General features: G+C 53.9%; 2 protein-coding genes across 5 annotated transcripts; one reads left to right on the plus strand and one right to left on the minus strand.

The window, feature by feature from the left end:
• The first annotated feature begins 485 nt into the window (after positions 1 to 485).
• Positions 486 to 10,659, plus strand: STAP2 (signal transducing adaptor family member 2). 2 transcript variants are annotated; one of them, XM_081233103.1, is made up of 13 exons: positions 486 to 649; positions 4,254 to 4,325; positions 4,465 to 4,587; positions 6,473 to 6,529; positions 7,249 to 7,349; positions 7,833 to 7,967; positions 8,320 to 8,389; positions 8,482 to 8,584; positions 8,710 to 8,775; positions 9,755 to 9,910; positions 9,997 to 10,089; positions 10,166 to 10,246; positions 10,501 to 10,659. In XM_081233103.1, exons 1-13 carry the CDS (start codon positions 548 to 550, stop codon positions 10,641 to 10,643), a joined length of 1,302 nt encoding a protein of 433 aa, XP_081089229.1. In that variant the 5' UTR covers positions 486 to 547; the 3' UTR covers positions 10,644 to 10,659. The 2 variants fall into 2 exon arrangements, with proteins under 2 accessions (XP_081089229.1, XP_081089230.1); XM_081233104.1 differs by lacking the exon at positions 10,501 to 10,659 and adding an exon at positions 10,409 to 10,494.
• Positions 10,660 to 10,859: 200 nt separating this feature from the next.
• FSD1 (fibronectin type III and SPRY domain containing 1) lies at positions 10,860 to 21,855 on the minus strand. 3 transcript variants are annotated; one of them, XM_081233101.1, is made up of 13 exons: positions 21,740 to 21,855; positions 20,650 to 20,745; positions 20,354 to 20,485; positions 19,482 to 19,583; positions 18,766 to 18,788; positions 18,474 to 18,595; positions 17,739 to 17,948; positions 14,204 to 14,302; positions 13,244 to 13,403; positions 12,811 to 12,890; positions 11,585 to 11,836; positions 11,393 to 11,481; positions 10,861 to 11,291 (listed from the first exon to the last, which is right to left on the minus strand). In XM_081233101.1, the coding sequence occupies exons 1-13, from the start codon at positions 21,752 to 21,754 to the stop codon at positions 11,181 to 11,183; spliced, it is 1,491 nt and encodes a 496-aa protein (XP_081089227.1). In that variant the 5' UTR covers positions 21,755 to 21,855; the 3' UTR covers positions 10,861 to 11,180. The 3 variants fall into 3 exon arrangements, with proteins under 3 accessions (XP_081089228.1, XP_081089227.1, XP_081089226.1); XM_081233102.1 differs by lacking the exon at positions 11,393 to 11,481 and having other exon boundaries at positions 10,860 to 11,291; XM_081233100.1 differs by having other exon boundaries at positions 11,140 to 11,481.

Raw genomic sequence — 21,855 nt, forward strand, 5'->3', positions numbered from 1 at the left:
GGGAGGAAGGAAGGAAGAGAAAGACCATGTCTGTGGGTTGGAAGACTCAACACAGGACATAAAAGATGTCAAGTCTCCCTCAACTGATATACAGGTTTAGTGCTATTCCTGTCAAAATCCCTGCAAGATTTTTGGTAGATACAAACAAGATTGTTCTAACGTCCAGGCAGCCTAACAGGCTTCCTGGACATTGTATCACTCTCTGGTCTCATCTCCTCACCACTCTGGCACCAGACTCCATTCTCTCCCTTCCAGGCCTTTGCTTAGGCAGGTCCCCCTCCTGATGCCCTGGCACTGACAGCTCCCAGCAGCTCTCTCCTCTGTTCCCTTACTCCAGCCAGGCCTCCCTGACCTCTTCTGGGCACCAGAGAGCAGGGGATTTCCCTAGGATCTCGGGACCTGCCCAGGCCCAGCCCCCATCCAGCCCTGGCAGGGGAGGGAGCTCGGGAGCTGACAGAAGAGAGGAAATTCCCCTGGAACCTGTTTCTCTGCTTCCTGGCTCAGCTGGGGCACCCACTGTAGGGAGAGGCCAGGCCAAAGACCCGCCATGGCCTTGGCCCTGAGGCCACCCCGGGTCCCCAAGCCCAAGAGCAGCCTGCTCTCACACTACCACGAGAGCTTCCTGGAGAAGAAGGGACCCCGAGACCGGGTAAGACGGGCCAGGGAGCTGGCGCTGCTGGGCGGCCTAGGCAGGTGCAGCACCTCTCTGAGCCTAGACCTCCGCAGCCGGCCAAGGAGAATGCGGTGGGTGCTGGGTGGGGCAGGGCATGGACTGGGGGCTGGGAAAGGTTACGTCCCTCTGTCTGTCTGTCTGTGTCTCTCTCTGTGTCTCTGATTCTGATCTGAGCTCTTTCTCTGTATTTTTCCCTGCCTGGCTCCATCTCTCTCTGTCTTGGTCTCTTTATGTCTCTCTCGGATACAAACAGGATCAGCGACTTTACTCCAGGAAATGGGGAGTCTTCTGATTCCCACACCTCCCCCCTCCCCCCCCCCACCCTGAGCTAACTCTGTGAACTTCAGACCCAGGGGTCAAAGTCAGTACAGATTGTGAGGAGGCACAGTGAGAATTAATGGGGGCTACGTCCCACAGGACCAGATACTGGCCAGGGGCCCAATGTGTGTGTGTGTGTGTGTGTGTTTGTTCTTCTCAGAATAAAGCCCAGCCTGGTTCCCACTAAGGCCCATCCCCCTCCCCATCCGCATACTCATCTCCTACCAGTACGCAAACCAACCAGGCTTTTCTCTGCCTTTGCCCTGGCAGTTTCCTCCTCCCGTCCTTCGGCCTCCACGCATCCACATCCTCCCCAGCCTAGAAAGCATCCAGAGGCAGGAGATCTCAGGGGTTAAGAAAGAGCGCGAGGGCCCCAGAGGATGAGACCCAAGTTCACATCCCTGCTCCGCGCAGTCCTGACTCCCAAGCCGTGTACAAGTGACTCTGCATCTTTGTGCCTCAGTTTTCTCTATTATAAAATGGAGAGAAAAAAAAAAAAGGACTCCCTTGGTCGTCCAATGGTCAAGATCCCACACTTCAGCTGGAGGGGGCGCAGGTTCTATCACTGGTTGGGGAAATAATATCCCACAGGCCACACCATGAGGCCAAAAACATAAAATTAAAATTAAAACTAAAACAATAAAATAGGTTGAAAAGGCCATAGGCATGGTTACAGAAGAGAGATATCTCTTTTTTTTAAATTTATTTTTGGCTGCGTTGGGTCTTCGTTGCTGCGCGCAGGCTTTCTCTAGTTGCGGCGAGCGGGGCCACTCTTCCTTGTGGTGCTCAGGCTTCTCATTGCGGTGGCTTCTCTTGTTGCGGAGCACGGGCTCTATGTGCAGCGGGCTTCAGTAGTTGTGGCACACGGGCTCAGTAGTTGTGGCTTGTGGGCTAAGAGCACAGGCTCAGTAGTTGTGGCACACGCACTTAGTTGCTCCATGGCATGTGGGATCTTCCCGGACCAGGGCTCAAACCCGTGTCCCCTTCACTGGCAGGCAGATTCTTAACCACTGCACCACCAGGGAAGTCCCGAGGGATAACTCTTAATATGCCAAGGATATGACTCAGCGCTTTGCATGTATTAGTTCACCCAATTCTCACAACAGTCTCTAAGGCAGGTACCTTTTTTTGGTTTTTTTTGGCCATGCCAAGAGGCATGTGGGATCTTAGTTCCTGGACCAGGGATCGAATCTGTGCCTGCTGCAGTGGAAGCCCGGAGTCTTAACCACTAGACTGCCAGGGAAGTCCCAGGCAGGCACCATTATTATTGCCATTTTATAGGTGGGGAAACTGAGGCACAGATAGCTTGAACAATGTGAAATGGATGGCACATAGCTGGTGTATGACAAAGTAGGTCTGACCATGTGAGTTTAATCACTTACTGCTGAATTCCCAGTGCCTGGCATATAGTAGGTCTTCAGTAAATGTTAAATGTATGTATGTAGTATGTACCTATGGATGGACAGATGGGTGAGTGGGTGGAGGGACAGATAGGTAAATGGATGGCTACAGAGAGCTATACTTCGGAGACACTGGAGGTTTGGTTCCAGACCACCACAATAAAGCAAATATATATTATTTATGTAGGTATGTATTTACGTATTTATGTATGTATGTATTTATTTATTTTGGCTGCTGCCAGGTCTTAGTTGCAGCATGTGGGATCCTCAGCTACGGCAGGCGGGCTTCTCAGTTGCAGCATGCAAACTCTTAGTTGTGGCATGCAGGATCTAGTTCCCCAACCAGGGATTGAACCCAGGCCCCCTGCAATGCGAGCACCAAGTCCCACCACTAGACCACCAGGGAAGTCCCACAGTAAAGCGAATATTGCAATCAAGTGAGTCATATGAATTTTTTGGCTTCCCAGTGCCTATAAAATTTATGTTTACATTAGACTGTACTCTATTAAGTGTGAAATAGCATTCTATCTTAAAAAAGCAATGTACGTACCTTAATTTAAAAGTAACGCTGTTGGAAGAATGGCACCGAAAGACTTCTTCAAAGCAGGGTAGCCAGAAATCTTCAATTTGTAAAAAAAAAAACAAACAAAAAAACAGTATCTGTGAAGTGCAATAAAATGAGGCATGCTTGTAGACAGGTGGATGGATGGGTGGGTGAGTACATAAATGGATAAAAAGAATGAATGGATGGATATGTGGCTGGATGAATGGATGGGTAGGCAGATGGATGAATTGATAGGTGGATTAATGGATGGATGATCGCTGTCAATATAAGAGCTACCCTCGTTATCAATATGGACTAACTAAAGTACCTCCTCTTTCAGGAAGTCTTCCCAGATTTCCCAGTTGGAGGGCTTCTCTCCTCCTCTGTGATCTCTTGGTCCAGGATCTATCCCTCCCTGAGGGTGCTAATTTCTCTTCTTTGGAGGATTTAAGTATCTATGCTTTCTCTATCTTTCTAAAACATCATTTTATTTTATTTGGCTGCACCATGCAGCTTGTGGGATCTTAGTCCCCATCCCCACCCCTCACCCCCAGGGATGGAACCTGTGCCCCCTGCAGTGAAAGCACGGAGTCCTAACCACTGGACCGCCAGGGAATTCCTGGAATGTCATCTATTTAGAAAAAGAAGCCATGCCCCATTTATTATTTTGCCTGCAACAGAGCTGAGCGCAGAGTAGGTGCTCAGGGAATATTTGCTGAAAAAAAACTCTAGAATCTTATAATCTGACCTGTATCAACCCCTTCGGCCTCCAGAGAGCTAGGACATTTGGAATTCAGAATCCTGACGGGGAAATCCTGAATCTACAGACCTTGTAGTGTCCAGAGCCTTGTGAAATTCTGACTGTAGACTGAGCACCTAGCCCAATGCCTGGCACCTAGGAGATGTTAAATTTACAGGGTGGATAAGGGAACAGGAGGTTATATGTATGTATGGGTGGATGGGAGGGTGGAAGGATGGGAGGGTGGAACAGATGGATGAGTGGGTGGATGGATGGAAAACCATAAAGTGAGCTAGCACAAATTACTCCTAAAGCTCCCACCCCTGTAGGTTCCCTTTGGTCCTTTCTCAGAGAGTAACAGATCCCCAGAAGCCGGGCCATGGATGAGGAGGGCTTCCCCGAGAAGGCAACACTTGTTCAGAGACCCAAAGCAGGTGATGAAGGAAACTATGTAAAGATCTGGGAGAAGAGTGTTCAGGCAGAGAGAACAGCCAGTGCAAACGTCCTGAGGTAGAGTATGATGGAGGTACCCAGCCTCGCCACCTCACCTCCTTCTCTTTCTCCAACTCTGGTCCACAGGATTACAAGAAGTTCTGGGCAGGCCTCCAGGGCCTGACTCTCTATTTCTACAATAGCAATCGGGACTCCCAGGTAAGGATGGAAATGAAGGCTCAAGAATTGGCCCACCTTGACCCCAGGGACCAAGCAGAGGACGTGGATGGTATGTCTAAGACAGGGGGCCTGAGGGGCCACAGGCCTGGTGCTCAGACCCTGTCTACTGTGCCCCCAGCATATGGAGAAGCTAGACCTAGGTGTGTTTGTGAAGCTCACAGATGAAGCTCCCTGGGGGAGCTCCCATGACCCTGGCACCCACTTTTGCTTGGTCCTGCGGAACCAGGAGATCAAGTTCAAGGTAGGTGTCTTAAGGTGGGGCTGGTAGGAGACCCTTCCTTGTTGTCGCACCCACCATTAACACATACTAGCATGGAGTCACACAAAGTTTACCACTGGGTTGATGACACTGGGCAAGTCACTTAACCTCTCTGGGCCTCAGTTTCCTCAACTGAAAAGTGGGATAATATATGTAAAGTGCCCAGAACAAGATCTGATCCACAAGGACCATCACTGCCATCATCCAATCTTTTAGCTAACATTACTGAGCACCTACTGTGTACCAGACACTCTTCTAGTGTCACGGCAGTGACTAAGACAATTAAAAATCCCTGCGCTTAGAACATTCTCTAACACCATACCCAAAAATAAACTCAAAATAGATTAAAGACCTAAATTTAAGGCCAGATACTGTAAAACTCCTAGAGGAAAACACAGGCAGAACATTCTTTGGCATAAATTGCAGCAATATCTTTTTGGATCCACCTCCTAGAGTAATGGAAATAAAAACAAAAATAAACAAATGGGACCTAATTAAACTTAAAAGATTTTGCACAGCAAAGGAAACCATAAACAAAATGAAAAGACAACCTACAGAATAAGAGAAAATATTTGCAAACGATGTGGCTGACAAGGGATTAATCTCCAAAATATACAAACAGCTCATACAGCTCAATATAAAAAAAACCCCAAAAAACAACCCAATCAAAAAGTGGCAGGGGGCCTCCCTGGTGGCGCAGTGGTTGGGAGTCTGCCTGCCGATGCAGGGGACACGGGTTCGTGACCAGGACCGGACTAGGAGGATCCCGCGTGCCGCGGAGCGGCTGGGCCCGTGAGCCATGGCCGCTGAGCCTGCGCGTCCGGAGCCTGTGCTCCGCGGCGGGAGAGGCCACGGCAGTGAGAGGCCCGTGTACCGCAAAAAAAAAAAAAAAAAAGTGGCAGAAGATCTAAACAGACATTCCTCCAAAGAAGACATACAGATGGCCAAGAGGCACATGATAAGATGTTCAACATCACTAATTATTAGAGAAAAGGAAATCAAAACTACAGTGAGGTACCACCTCACACCAGAAAGAACGGCCATCATCAAAAAGTCTACAAATAATAAATGCTTGAGAGGGTGTGGAGAAAAGGGAACCCTCCTACACTGTTGGTGGGAATGTAAATTGGTGCAGTCACTATGGAGAACAGTATGGAGGTTCCTTAAACAACTAAAAATAGAGCTGCCATATGATCCTGCAATCCCACTCCTGGGCATATATCTGGAGAAAACAGTAATTTGAAAAGATATATGCAACCCAATGTTCACTGCAGCACTATTTACAATAGCCGAGACATGGAAGCAACATAAATGTCCATCGACAGATGAATGGATAAAGAAGATGTGATTATATATATATATATATATATATATATATATAGTGATATATATATATGTGATATATATATGTGATTATATTATATATATATATATATATGTGTGTGTGTATATATGTATATATATATATATAAAGCCCCTATGGCTGGAGCAGAGTGAAAGAGGGGGAGAGAGGGAGGGAATGAGGGTTGGGGGGAGGGAAAGGGGAAGGTTGTACAGGGCCTGTGGGTGACAAGGAGGACCTGGGCTTCTACCTTGAGGGAGGTAGGAGTCAAGGGAGGGTTTCAAGCATAGGAGATACATGATCTGACTTATGTTTTTTTAAAATGTTGATGTAATAACATTAAAGAATAACAGTACCCCACATTACTAAGAACTTATATTCAGACATCATTCTAAATTAACCTGTTCACGCTCATTTAATCTTCAAAACAGCCCTTGGACACAGGGACTCTTATTCCTCACTCCCATTTCACAGCTGACTAGACCGAGACTCATCGACACAAAATCTTTTTCTTTCCCTCCCTAGGTAGAGAGTCTGGAGTCTCGGGAGATGTGGAAAGGCTTCATCCTGACGGTGGTGGAGGTAAGGGTGGTCGTCCTCGGCCCCTCTCTCCCCCATTCCCCACTAGGCCTGCTCAAAAACCTCTTTTTAATTTCCAACCTTCATTCCCCAAACAAACCTCTCCAGTATAGCAAACTGGTCACAAACTGGCGGCCTATGAGCCAGATGTAGCCCATAAACGTCTTTTGTTTTGCCAACAAAGTGCTATAAATTTAAAAGTCATTGGCTTCCCTGGTGGCACAGTGGTTGAGAGTCCGCCTGCCGATGCAGGGGACATAGGTTCGTGCCCCGGTCCGGGAAGATCCCACATGCCGCAGAGCGGCTAGGCCCGTGAGCCATGGCCGCTGAGCCTGCGCGTCCGGAGCCTGTGCTCTGCAACGGGAGAGGCCACAACAGTGAGAGGCCCGCGTACCGCACAAAAAAAAAAAAAAAAAAAAGTCAGCTGCTATCACTTAAAAACCAGGAGTGTTAGTAAACATTCCTGATTTCTAGGTTACTCATTTGTTCCCAGTCTGCCCCCTGCAGGCCGTTGAGTTTGAGACCCTACATGCTAGCATTTGCTCTGTCCTCCTCATCACCGAAGTCCTCTCTATGCTCTCTCTGCCCCTGAGGTGTCAGGTGGCTCTGGAGCCCCCAGACCTGGCTTCCCATCCTGGCTGTATCCGCACTCTGGCCTCAGTTTGCCCCTCTGTGACACAGTCACAGCCTCCCATCCCCTGACGCCCCAATGCCCCCCTCAGCTCCGTGTCCCGTCCAACCTGACCCTGCTGCCCGGACACCTGTACATGATGGCCGAGGCCCTGGCCAAAGAAGAGGCACGACGTGCCCTCGTGATGCCCTCGTAAGTGCCCGAGGGTCTCCAGGATGGTGGCGGGCTGGACAGCCTGGAGCCGGAGAGGGCAGTGAGTGGCGTCTCCAGGCGTTACGGTCTTGAGCGTAGGACTGCTTCCGGGAAGGGGCGGGGAATTAGGTCTCACAGCTGGGAGCCCTACTGGGTGTTTGGGGCGGGTCTAGCTGCCTGGGGGCGGGCCTGGCTCTCCATGGGCGGGCCTAGAGGCCTGGGGGCGGGACAAGTTTTCCAGGAGAGGGTATAGGTGCCTGGGAGGCGGGTATGGGTCTCTGAGTGTTGGCCTGTGTGCCCGCAGGATAGCCTGAGCCTCCAGAGGCAGAGCCTGGGCCTGGGGTCGGGCAAGGCAGGGTCTCCAGGAACCATGTCGTGGACGGGAGGGCAAGGCTGGGTGCCCAGGGGCGGGGTTACGTGGGGAGGCGTGGCTGTGTCTCTGGGGGCGGGGCCTGTCCTGGTGAGTGACGCGGCCCGCCCTAGGTGCTTCCTGAAAGTGAGCCGGCTGGAGGCTCAGCTGCTCCTGGAGCGCCACCCCGAGTGCGGGAACCTGCTGCTCCGGCCGAGCGGGGACGGCGCGGGCGGAGTGTCGGTCAGCACGCTCCAGACGCTCAACGGGTGCGCATGCGTGGCCCCGGCGCCGGGGTGGGAGAGGCGTCGGGCGCGGGGGTGTGGTCAGATATAGGGGCGGGGCCGAGCAGAATGTGGAGCCGGGGGCGGGGCCTCCCGGGATTGAATCCATACAGGACGGTCCTCCTGGGGGGCAGTGCCAGGACCAGGCGCAGGGTTTTTCTAGGAGGTGGCGTCTTTCGAGGGCCTGGTCCCCAGCAGAGACCCACGCCAGGATGTGGCGTGGTCAGTGTGCAGGGGAGCAAGTCGGGGTTAGGCCCTCCATGGTGGCGGGGTCCGGACGAGGGGCAGGCCATTTTTTGTCCTCACCCAGGCCACTCACTTGCCCCTGCCCTTGCAGGACGCCGGTGGTCCGGCACTACAAAGTGAAGCGCGAGGGCCCCCGGTACGTGATCGACTTGGAGGAGCCGGTGAGCGCTGGGCCCGGGTCCCGGGAATTGCAATGGCTGGGGTCTGCTCCCCGTCCCCGCCAGCCCTGATAACATCCCCTATCTGACCCCAGTTCTCCTGCACCTCGCTCGACGCAGTGGTCAACTATTTTGTGTCGCACTCCAATAAGAAGCTGATGCCCTTCCTGCTGGACGATGACTACGAGAAAGTGATAGGTTGGTACAGCCTCAGGGAACTCAGGGGGCCCAGTCCACGCCTCTCCCGCCCCCTCCCCGACCCGGACACCCTTGGGTCAGCCCCCAGCCGCCGCGCCTCCTTCAGGTCGCCCTCTCTGTTGCAGGCTACGTGGAGGCGGATAAAGAGAATGGCGAGAGTGTGTGGGTGGCGCCCTCGGCCCCCGGCCCAGGTGATGCCCTGTCCCCGCGGACGCCACTGGGGCAGAGTGGGGAAAGACCTAGGAACCTCATGGCGTGACCTGTGCCCAATCTTCTACCCAGAGTTGCAGGGACCGAGAAATTACCCAGACCTTGCTCTCTAGGGGCTTCCAGGTTATGGAGGGGGTGGACATGGCTGGGCACAGATAGTCCCAGCCCTGAGGAGTCGAACCTGGGGCTGGGGGGGTGGGGGGGGAAGGCGCGGCACCTAGAGCTGGGAGAAGAGGAGGCAGGGCAGAGTAGAGGGGAGTCTTCCTGGAGGAGGGGGTGTTTGCTGAAGGTCTCAAAGGATTTCAGTAGGTAGAGATGGGAAATCAGGGTGGGAGGTAGTCCCGATTACGAAGCAAGAGACTGGAAAGGTCTGTGGAGTGAGCAGTATAGTTCTCCCTGGGCTGGGCAGATGCTTCGGACCCCACGTGCATGATGGGCCCAAGTATACATACATACATACAGGCCACACTCATGAACACAAACCTGTATGTGTCCACCTGCATAATCAGAAGCCCTATGTAGATAGTGGCTCCACACATGCATGAATACGGGTGTCACACAGTTCCAGTCCCATGTAGCACACATATCCATACCTCACATCACAATCACATACGTACACACAAATGCAGACATACCCACTCAAGAGCACAAATTCAGACTTTTACACATACATGCATGCACACACTAATATAGACAAGCACCCAAGCACATACCTTAGCATCCATGCGATGTCATGCACACATGTGTGTATAAACCCTTTGCATATATTCAACTTCCGCAAATTCACCCAGTGTCCATGTATATGCTACACAGGGACACACACACAGACTCATAAACAGGCACGTGCACAGACACACATGCACAGGGACACATGCATGCAACGAGGTGTGCACATACATCCTCACCCTGAGGTGTCTCTGCACCACGTGGGTCCTGACAGTGACCACAGTTTCCCACCAGGTCCTGCACCCCCTAGGAGTGGCCCTAAGCAGCTGCTTCCCTCGTCCATCGCGCCTGTGTCCAGCCAGGACAAGCTGCCCCCACTACTGAACCAGGATGAGAACTATGTGATCCCCATTGGAGATGCCCCAGCTGCCAACTACGTGAACAAGGACGGTGGGTGGCGGCTGGGGTGGATGAGAGCTGGAGATGAGGAGCGGGCTAATGACTGGATGTGACATGCCACGTCTCTGTCCACGCAGTGCTTTCCCCTAGTCGACCAGTTGTCCTGAAGCCCAGGAAGTTGGCCATGTTTCAGGCAAAGACTCCAAAGCCACCCATTGTGCCCAAGTCAGGTAGGGGTCCCTCTTCCCAGCCCCTTGCCCATCCAGCCAAGAGCCAGCCTCAGCCTTCATCTGCCTTCTCCACCAGAGCCCCAAAAAGGCCTCAACAGTGGCCTGGCCAGGAAGCTGGCAGTCAGCTCAGCGCAGGCTTTCTCCTCCCCGACCACAGGTAAGGGGTCAATGCAGGGTGGGCTTCACAAGCGGGGGACCCGTGTGGTCACACGTGGGTGACCTCCACACTTGGTTTAATGCTCTGCTGTGTCCATCTTGAAATTCCTCATGTCCACTGAACACATTTTTCACTTTATGCTGGGCCCCGAAAATTCTGCAGCAGTCCTGGGTGGATATAAGAGAGAACAGCCTGGACTGGGGAATCCCTGGTGCTGCTGAAGCCTCAGGGACCACCCCCCTCCCCACTCCCAGGGCTGGCAGATGTGACAACAGAGCTGAAGGTGAAACTGCAGAGGAGGCTGGCGCTGCAGCACGCGGCCGAGCGCGCAGGGGACCGGCGGGCCGATCTCCAAGTGTGGCGCGTCCGTCAGTCAGATCCCTCCTCCCAGAATTAAAGCTCAAGTGACCCCAGGACCTGCGTGTTTGGCTTGGCTGGGTGGGGGGCAGTGCGGGGTCCTTCAGATGACTGCCCACAGTGGTCCTCAGCTTAGCAAAACCTGCCTCCTGACCCTCAAGAAAAGCCTTTCTTGGGGGGGGCTGTGCCTCACAGCTCATAGGATCTGAGTTCCCCGACCAGGGATCGAACCCGGGCCTCAGCAGTGACAGCTCCGAGTCCTGACCACTGGGCTGCCAGGCAATTCCCAAGAAAAGCCCACTTTACAGCCAAGAAAGCTGAGGTCCAGAGAGGGCCAGGCACACCCAGTGCCACCCAGCCCCGAAAATAATACCCGCAACACCGCCTGGCCAGTGTTTGACCTTTATTAGGAGGTGAGGTGGGGAGGAGGGCCCGCCCCCGTGCCCGCTCCCCACTGGTGACCCCCGTCAGGAGTTAAGGCTCCAAGCAGCAAGTGACAGGAGGGTGCCCAGCCGAAACAGCCGAGGCCTGGAGGCGCCCCCCCGACCTCAGCCCGGCTGAGGGGCCGTCCCGAGGCCTAGGTGAGGCTGGTGTTGGAGCTGCTGGTAGCACTGGCCCGCTTCTGCAGGCAGAGCACAGAGCTGGGGACCTGTAGGCCTGCCGTCACGTGGAAGCTGCCACACCACACCTGGGGCACAGCGTCGGGGGGGGGACACAGAGAGGCTCAGTAGTGAAGCCAGCCCTCACGCCACACCCGCTCTTACCCCTGGGCCGCGGAGGAGGCCTCACCGTGAAAGCCGGCAGCAGTGGCTGTGTGAACTTGGCCTTGAAGGTGTGCAGCAGCTGTTTGGTGCGGGCGTTGTAGAAGGACAGGAGGCCTGGGGTGGAGGGCAAGAGGGACAGGGGGACCGGTAAGAGGGGTTTGGGCAGAGAGACGGCGGACAGGGGTGGCCAGAGAGGTCAGCGGGGGCTCGGGGTCACCTTGGTGGAAGTCGCAGTGCACGCCCAGGCAGTCGGGCACGGGGGTGTCCAGCACCTTGGCCTTGTTGGCGTGCTTGGCAGTGAAGCTGACCTGCAGCCAGTTGTTGACGTACAGGCACCAGGACGCGGCTGTCTTGCCCAGCTGCTCGAAGCGGCCCAGGCTGCGGTAGGCCACCCCCAAGCCAAAAGCCTTGCTGTCCGGCTCATAGCGCACCTCCCAGTAATGCTCCCCGCCGTCAATCAGCGTGTCCCCTGTGGGGCGGAGCGGGCGGGGGGGACTGGGTAGAATCGGATCCCAGGTACCCTTTCACAAAGGGGCAACCAGAGCCCAGCTATTCCCTCCAGATACTGCTTGGTCCTCAGCTGTTCCTTCCAGATACTCCAGGCGTCCCTAGGTATTCGTTAAGTCCGGATCTTCTCCAAGCCTCAACTAGATCTCAGCTACTCCCTGAGTCCACATCCTCCCCATACCCCGGATCCAGATTCTTGCCGCCTCAGCTACTCCCCAATCCAGCTACTCCTGAGCTGCAGCTTCTCCGCACGCTCCTGCCCCACCAGATGGTAGCTTTTCTCCTCACTCATTCCCAGAAACCAGCTACTCCCTAAATATATGCCCTCCCCGCCGCCACCTGCCACAAAGTACAGACCACACTGGCCTCCTCATTTACCCTGGCTTCTTTTTCAAGCTTTTTTTCCTGGACAGTGGTGATTCCCCTGAACTCCAGGTCCTCCTCGGACTCCAGCTTCTCCTTCACAGGATCCAATCAGTCCTGTGGTGCTAACCGCTCCTCTCATCCTAGCCATTCTCTCCACTTCTCAGACTCAGCGACTCTCTCTGGCTCCTCCACTCACCCTAAGCCACTTCCCCGAGCCCCTGTCTTGCTTCAGCTCCTCCACAAACCTGCCTGCTCCACAGGCAACTGTTCTTTCCAGCTACTCCCCGAGGCTCAGCTACTCCACAGACCCCAGGAAATCCCCTCTCAAGCTCCTGCCCAGCCACTCCCCAGTCCAGAGCATCCATAAGCTCTGATTCCCCCCAATAATCCCTCAGCCCCAAATCTTCCCATTCCTCCAGTGTCACAATAACACATTATTGGGACCATTCCCACAGAAGCTTTGTTGATAGCTGCCTCAGTTTCCCCAGCCAAAGGAATTCTCTCCCACCACCCCCCATCAGGGTCCTGCCCAGAGTTCTCCTCTCTCCTCCCATCTTCCCTCCTCCTTACCCAGCACCGTGTAGGACTCAGCTGTGAAGCGATCCCGTCCCCCACGACCTGAGGGCATCCTCTTGGGAGATGGAGTACCTCTGTGGGTGACAGGGAAGGGGAAGTCTCAATTCAGAACTCACCTCTCCCATCGGAGGGCTTCCCTGGTCCACCCCAGCCACCAGGAACTTTTCATCATTCCTTGACTGTCTGTGGTTCTTTTCATACACAGGGCCTCTCATGTCAGAACACACCAGTGCCCTTCCTCATCTGGAAAACTCCTATTCAACCGTCAAAACCCATTTCAAAGTCTCCTCTCCCTTCATTCACTCTTTGGGTCCCCCAGCTCCACATCCCTCCCTCCACTCCAGCCTTGAGCACACTGGGCTTTGTGTGTCCATGTCCAGCTTGATCTCCTCCACCAGAGACTCAGGGAGGGGAGAGGGCAGGCTACCTGGCTGGGGAGTTGACGGGAGACGCCGTCCGTCCCTTGCCATCTTTCTCGCGAGCTTTGATATCCTGCACCTTCCCGCCCATGGCGTCCCACTCCACGGAGAGATCATCCACCCGCAGGTTCTGGTGGGATGTGGATGCATCCAGGTGGAACATGAACGCTGGGGCCAGGCAGACGTGGGAGTCACAGAGATGGGGAAACCCGGAGGCACAGAGAGAGACAGACAGTGACCAAGACAGACCATGACAGGGACAGAGAACAGAAAAACACAAAGAAACAGAGACTAAGACAGAGAGAGAGCAAAAGAGACCAACGGACAAAGATTCAGAGACAGAGAGATACAGAGACAACAGGCAGAAAGACACCAAGAGACAAGATGGGGAAGAGTGGAGAGGGCAGAACATGTAGCCAGAGGAGTGAAGACCAAGGGCTTGTTGCCTAAAGGTATCCCAGGTCTGAAGCCATTTTCAAACCACTGTGCTGCCCTGTGCTTCCACTGGGGATTAATCCCCGGAAAGGGGCTGGGCTACAGCATGACAGAGTTAAGCAAGATTGCAGAAGAACTTCCTATCAAGACATTCAAAGGTGTCACTGTGGGAGGCTAATAAATCTGTCTTCAGTACTGATATCCCATTCCCAATTCTATAGCATGCTTAGCCATTTTTTGTAAGACAGAGAGAGAGAGAGTGTGTGTGCGTGTGTGTTTGTGTGTGTGTATGTGTGTCTACAAACCATCCAGGTATAATGGGATCAACTTCAAATGCAAAGAACAATACCAAGTTTATACCAGACACTCAGGCTAAGGAAGCTACTGTGGACCGAGCACTGAGCTTCCTGGCAACCATGGCAAAAAGGGTCATAGAATCCCACTTAGAAGATTCTCCTCAGACACCAGTCCCTGGGGCCCTGGGAGCAAGGGCTTATGCTGTCTCAGCCAGGGCAGGGGTGGGAGCCAGTCACCTGGTGTCTCCAGGGTCACTGGCTCAGAGAACTCGCCTGAAACTGCCTTATTACAGGCCTTCACACGGAAATTCATGTATTTCATGTCAAACTTGAGACCTACGAGACAACAGAGGAATCAACATTATGTACACTTTGAGCAATAGATTAGAGGCCCCTGTGTCCCACAGTAATCCCACCACCCTTCATTCTAAGGAGTATCTTATAAATGACATCCCTGAGAAACCATCCTTGCCCTCATTCACCTGTGGGGTATCACTTGGTTCTGCCCACAACCCAGACTGGCCAATCAGGATGCTTTATGGCTCAGTCACACCAATTGGTCCAGGGATAGGCACATGACCCAAACTAGCCAATCAGAATCTGCCCTGGGACTCTAGTGTTATAAAGAGCAGATTCTGTCTTTCCTCTGGGCTGGCCAGCTAGGAGGAAGCCCCTTTTGAGAAAATTTTCCAGCACGTCAGCAAGTCTCCTTGAGAATGCAGGCCCTAGAGCCAACGAGTGCTGGGAACGGAGCTGAGCGAGTCATTTGCTGGAACCCCTGGATCTAGCCATGCCTGGTTCCTTAAAGACTTTCCATACTACTAGAATATATCCTACCCTCCATTTCTATACTTTAAAAAATATATTACTAATTTCTTCTAATCGTACAAAATAAAAGCAACCATCAAGCTGTCTTCTCCCTCAAGCAAAACCTCTTTGGAGAGCTGTCCACACCCCCCTTCTCGGCTGCCTCACTCCCTCTCCTTCCTTTGGCCTTGTTAATCCTCATCTTTCAGGATCTCCTGGCTGACCACTCCTTCCTTCGTGGAACATTATCTTTCCTTGGCAGCCATGGCATTGCCCTCTCCTGGCTGCCCCCTCTGATTGCTCCCCCTTGGTCTTCTTTGCAGGCTCCTCCATACCCTCAAATGTATGGGTGCCTCAGTCTGGAACCCCTGCTCACCTCACTCTGCTGACTGTCCCCTTCTCACCCTTCAGACACCACCTCTCCACCCACAGCACTCACAGCCCAACCTTTAGCTCAGACCACATGTCCAGCTGCCTCCTGGGCATTCCTCACAGGGTGCCCATTCTCTGGGCATCCCAAACAACACTTAGTACCCCCTGCTCTGAAATCTCCCATAGATCCCCTTGCCCTCAGGGTAAAGTCCCCGTTCCTCCTCTCCCCTCTCCCTACAGTTGTTCCCTCTGCAAACTTAACTAGTTCCAGGCACAAAGGCTCAGTGTTCTGGCCTCTGAGCCCTTGATCAGGCTGTTCTTCTGCCTGGAAGTCTGTTCTACCCCCCTTCTCTTTTGGGCCTCAGCCTGGCTGTTAACCTCCTCCAGGTGCCCACCCAGACTGCCTCACCCTTCCTTGGAGCCCCTTTTCTGAGAGTAAGGTGGTTTGCTCAGCAGCGCCATCTACTGCCCCGGAGCTAAGACTACCTACCACCCAGGAGGCTTGGTTTCAGAATCACGAACCCATCTGACTTTTGACAGCGCGTGCCTCAGTTTCCTACTCTGCAACCCAACAATCATATCCCCAACACTGAGCAGGGTTCACAGGAGGATGAGACGGGTCAAGGAATGTAAGTTATAAACTCTTAACCAAAACCTTCCTGTCTTCCAAACAATCAACGAGAGGAGGTGGACTGCAAATAACCACATAGGTTATTTACATAGGTGAGCGAATTCATCATTATCTTGAATATAGCAGGTCTTTTGAGGGATTCAAGTTCCTGCCCTCTGGATTTTGGAAAAGGCCAGAGAGGTAAAGAGGATGCATCCAGAAGCCTGTGATGGAGAAGATCTACACCTTGATGATGGTGGTGATTACACAAATTTACACATGGGATAAAATTGCACATGGGATTACACAGGCACACAAGAATGAGTGCGTGTAAAACTGGTGAAAAGTGAATCAACACTGCAGAATGTACCCGTGTCAGCTTTCTTGTTCTGGTATTGAGTTCTAGTTATGTAAGCTGCCACTACTAGAGAAAGCTGGGTATAGCCACACAAGGGACTATCATTCAGCCTTAAAAAAGGAAGGACATTCTGACACAGGGTACCACGTGGGTGAACCTTGAGGACATGATGCTCAGTGACATAAGCCAGACATACTGTGTGATTCCACCTATATTAGGTACTTAGAGTAGTAACAATCATAAGGACTGGAAGTAGAATGGTGGGTGCCAGGGGCTGCGGGGAGGGGAATGGGAGTTAGTGGCTAATGGGGACAGGGGGACTTCACTGGCGGTCCAGTGGTTAGGACTCAGCTTTCACTGATGAGGGTGCGGGTTCGATCCCTGGTCAGGGAACTAGGATCCTGCAAGCCGTGTGGTGCGGCCAAAAAGTTAAAACAAACAAACAAACAAACAAAGCTAATGGGGGGCTTCCCTGGTGGCACAGTGGTTGGGAGTCCGCCTGCCGATGCAGGGGACACGGGTTCGTGCCCCGGTCCGGGAAGATCCCACATGCCGCGGAGCGGCTGGGTCCGTGCACCATGGCCGCTGAGCCTGCACGTCCGGAGCCTGTGCTCCGCAACGGGAGAGGCCACAACAGTGAGAGGCCCGCGTACCGCAAAAAAAAAAAGCTAATGGGGACAGAGTTTCAGTTTTGCAAGATGAAAAGTTCTGGAGATGGTTGGTCAGGAGGATGGTAGCACCACATCGTGAACGCACTGAAAAGCTGATCTGTATACTTAAGAATGGTTAAGATGGTGAATTTTATGTTATGTGTATTTTACCACAATAAAAAAAGATTTGGGGAAAAAAATGGGATGTGTTTATTTTGATTCCCATGCAAAGGATAAGCCAAGAGTTTCTCAGGCCCTCTTGCAGGTTGCTGGCTTTTCTTTCCTACAATTAGCATGATCATTATTAACCATGCATGCTGATTACAGATACAGAGCAGGCTGATTACAGCCCAAGAGCCCTGGTGATAGTTATCTTGTCAGCAAGACTCTCCCTGCCCCTGAGGGTTTCCCTTGGCTCAGGACAGCTTCTTAACTCATTAGGGACCCCTAATTTTATCTTCCTTCAGACCCTCCCCTACCAGCTGGATGGATTCCCCCAGGCTTTCTGCTCTCTTATAACTGCCAAGGAAATCCCCAAATCCTGGGAGGGTAGCCCCCCAAACACCAGTCCACCAGAGGAGGGATTTTCACCCACTTTGCTCCCCCACTACTCCAAGGATGGTGCTTGGTACCCTGTAGGCATTAAGTCAAAATGAATGAATAAATGAATGAACGAATGCTGGATCATAGAGATAAGACAGGGATGGAGGAGGCCCTCTCGCCCCGTACCGTACCTCACTCAGTTCCTTCATCTGTAAAATGGTAATGATAAGCATGCCCATTACATGTGGTAAAATGCTTAGCGCATAGTAAGCCCTCAGCACATGGTACAGTGGCTGTCACCAGTATCGTTTTCATTATTGTTATTTCTGCTGCTCCCCATCAGTCCAGCCCGGCTGCTCTCACACCCCACGTGCCTCGAGGATCCTCCATGAGCCCCAGGTTGACTGATGGGGAAGGGTGAGCTGCCCTTACCGGTCAGGGTGTATTCTGTCTGCTGGATGCCCTCGATGACCATCCAGGGCTGGTCCTCCTTGAGGCGGGGTGGGCCCTCAAAGTTGGTCCGCCGATACTCCAGCACATAGTGGTCAATCTTGTTGTCCTCGTCCGGCATGCGCCACACCAAGGTTACACAGTTGTCGGCCACCAGGGACTCGGCCAGGTCAATCACAGGGGCGCTAGGCACTGCCCAGGACAGAGCAGAGAGGGGTGTCAGGGTGCTGTGCCTGCAGGGATGGGCCTTGCCGTAACCCCGCCCACATAATAGACCTTCTTGGGGGCGGGGCATCCTCCAGATCCCAGGATTAGGGGCGGGGCCCCTCTGGGTTGTGGGGCCTGGGGGTGGAACGTCCTCAAAGGGTGGAGGGTAGGGAAGAGCTTTCTCAGGGTTTAACCAACAAATGGCTGGGCCTTCTCTGGATTCCACCATTTAGATGTAGAACATTTCCAGAACACTACCAATTGGGGGTGTGGCCTCCATGGGACTCCACCCCTGGTGGGTGGGGCTTCTTCAGGGCTCTGCCACAGGGTGGGTCTTCCTCATGGCTCCACCCACTGGGGGTGGGAATTCTCAGGGCTCCACCCCAGGGCGGGGCCTCCTGGGGTTTCCACAAATGGCTGTCAGCCCTACTCTAGGCCTTATCTCAGGGCCCCCCAGACTCCCGGGCCATTTCCCTGAAATCTTGGCCCTCCAGCAAGTTCCCCTCTCACCAGGCAGGAACGTGAGTGCCTGTAGCATCCTCCGCTCCTGGGCAAAGTCCACCATGAGGTGACTCATGTTGTCGCTGACCTTGGCTTTCAATGACAGCCGGAAGGCGGGGGCCATTGTCACACTGCAGGGAAGGAGGTGGACGCCCAGGCCTAGTCCTCCGAGGTGTGTGTAGGGGACCCCCTCCCCCTTGTTCCTGTCCAGTGCTCTGGGCCAAGGGACCCTCACCTGGGCATTCCCACCTTTACAACAGGGGTGGGGCAATGGGGTGGGAGCCAGGTCCCAGCATCTTACCCATCTTTGATTTGCTTGGCAGCCTAGAAAGAGGGACAGAATAAAATCCAAAGAATTGTGTTGACTGAATCAGAAAGCCAGGATACAGATAGGAAGACTGAGGCCTAGCCAGGCATCTATGTGGCAAAGTGCCCCAACACTGGGGCAGAAAACCTTGGCTGTGCCCCGAAGGGATGGGGGCGAAGACAGGCTCCCACCTCCACCTCCTGCCTAGTACCCAGTACATACAGTTGGCTGATTTAGCAAATAAAAATTTTATAGGATGCCCAGTCAAGTTTGCATTTCAGATAAACAGGAAATGATCTTCTAGTATAAGTAGGTCCCATCCAATATTTCAGACACACTTATACTAAATATCGCACGTGACATATGACTAAAAAATTATTCGTTGTTAAATCTGAATTTCAGATAAAGAATGAATATGTATTTTTGTGTAAATATGTCCCATGCAACACTTGAGAAATATTTATACTAAACATTTGCATGAGATATACTAAAAAATTTATTTGTTCTTAAATTTGAATTTCAGATCAACCATGAAGAATTGTTTTTTTTAGCATATGTCCCATGTGATCTTTGGGATGTACTTAGACTAAATATTGCATGGGCCATACTTATACTAAAAAATTACTCGTAGTTGATCTGAAATGCAAATGTATCTGGGGGTCCTGTATTTTATCTGGCAGCCCTACCAGTCTGGCTTCCGAGGCACCTACCTGAGGAAAGTCTTCGCGGTCCGTGGCCTGCAGGGTTTGGTTGGCCGTCTCCAGAAGCTCCTCAGAGCTCTCCAGGGCTCGCGTGCAGGCAGCCAGCTGGTTCTGCAGGTGCCATGACACCGAGAGAAGAGACACCTTACTCCACTGCCTCAAGCCCTCCCAGGGCTCCCCACTGCCTTCGGGATCCAGGGTACCATGCCCTTCTCCAACTGCAGATGGGAGAGGGAGGCTGGCCCTCTGCGAGCAGGGCATCAGAACCACCTGGGGATCCCTTCCTTAGAAATGCACATGCCCAGGCCACATCTAAGCCCAGGGCTCCACATCCCCCAGGGATGGGAATCTGGGGTGTTAGGAGGTTGCCCAGGAGGTTCTGGTACAGCTCCAGCGACCCCAGCTTGGAATCTGAGACCCCAGGAGACTCACAGGGGGTGTTTGGCAAGGGGTGATGCCCTCAGATCTGGGGCACCAGTGGGAAGGGCTGAGAAATTGGAAGCGCTGGGTGAGGACAGGTGGGGAGGAATAGCCAGATGTACGGGTGGGGCTGCAGCAGTGGAGAGGAGGGGTGGATGGGAGAGGGGATTAAGAAGGAGAGCAGGTGGGTGGGACATTAATAGATCATGGCCAGGGAGGAGGCTGGGAAGACCCCAGGAAAAAGAGGAGGTGTGTCCGACACCACTAGAGGGTCTGGCTCTGGACACCGGGGAAACTTGGGGACATCTCTGGGAAGGGGCACGGGAGGAGGAGCAGGTTTGGAGGAAGATGCTAAGGTCAGCTGGGCTCTGCTGAGTGCGAGGGGTGAGATGGGGGATGGCGTCTGGGCGGGGGTCCAGGAGAGCACCCTCCCCCGACCCGCCCACCACACACACACACACCTGCAGCTCATAGGCGCGGCTGGCACGGTCCTGCTTTATCTTCATGAGCATGCCCTCCTTCAGCTCCTCCAGGAGGGAGAAGAGGGACTGGAATTCGGCTTCCAGGTCCTCCTGCACCTTGGCCGAGTTCGCCTTGGAGAGACATTGCGCGGTCAGAACGGCTAGGATTGTCAAAGCCGGTGCTCAGGTGGGGAAACAGGCCTGGCCGTGGCAGCCAGGCCCACGAGTCCCATGGACATCAGCAGATTAGCTCGTATGGCTGCCCCTCCCTCCCTCCTTGGGGGTGACTTCCTCACCTCCACGTTCAACAGCATCTGCTTGAGGGAGTAAATGAAACTCTGAATCTCTTCATTTTTCACAGCCAGTGTCGTGATGATCTTCCGCAGAGCCTCCTGCCCCCAGGGAAGCGCGTGCACAGGTAAGCCCCTCAGCCTGGCCGGGCTCCCCGACTTGAGGCCCCCCATTCTGTCCTCCAGGCATCCAGGGAGGGCATGCGGGGGCCACTGTGCCAATGAGCTTGGGCATCCACCAACAGCAGGCCCTGGGCGGAGCTGTGGCCCTACAACCCTCAGGAAGCGGGCAGGCATTAGGCACCCTGTGCGTGCCCATTTCACAGGGGAGGAAACTGAGGCTCTGAGAGAGCTTCTCAGGAAGGGACAGACCCTGGGCCCCAGTTAGGTCTGCCTGAGCGCAAAGCCTTCAACCAGGTACCTATATCCTGAGGGCAGGGCATGATCCAGGGTGAGGGGCTAGCTTGGGGAAAGAAACCCCAGAGGAAAAGGAGGCCTGCAGCACATGGGCTCATCTGGGGAAGGGGATACGCTGGGAAAAGGGATTAGCAAGGAGAAAGGAGGTACCTGAGGAAGGATTAGAGAGACCAGGTAAGTGGAGAAAGGCAAGGAGGCCTGGAAGAGGGGATGCGGGAGGGAAGGAGGCCGCGTGGGGGGATGCTGCTGGGGCCTGTATCCCTACCCCAGGCCTCCGACGGGTGCTTTTCCTGGGGGCGCGGGATGGATGGGGTCACCAGTGCTGAGCTGGCGGGGCGTCCTCCGAGGAGGGGCGGGGCGGGGGCCGGGACACCTGGTCCGCAATCCGGGTGGAAGGCGTGGGGGATGGAATCAAGGCTGGGTCCGGGGTACTGGGAGGGCGAGGGGGACATGGAGGGGATGTGCCCGAACCCAGGCCAAGATGATGTGGGGTCGTGGCGAGAGTGAGGGGGCTGAGTCTAGAATCGGGGCTAGATCCGGGCGCGGTTGCGGTGGGGGTGGGGCTTCGTCCGCAGAGCAGCTGGGGCGGGGCGGGCGGGGAGGGAGCTGCGGCATCACCTGGTCCCCTCCTCTAGTATACCCCCGCCGCGGGCCCCGCCCCGCCCCGCCCCGGTCTTACCCTCTGGTCCTCCATGGCTGCAGCCCAGGTCGTCCCCGGCCAGGGCCGCGGGTCTCACTCGCTCTTCTAGTCCCCAAGCTGCCTTTGCCGCTGCCGGTAGCCAATGGCCCGCCGAG

This window comes from Mesoplodon bidens (genome assembly GCF_964165515.1).
Source record: "Mesoplodon bidens genome assembly, chromosome: 4".
In the NCBI taxonomy this organism is placed as follows: domain Eukaryota; kingdom Metazoa; phylum Chordata; class Mammalia; order Artiodactyla; family Ziphiidae; genus Mesoplodon; species Mesoplodon bidens.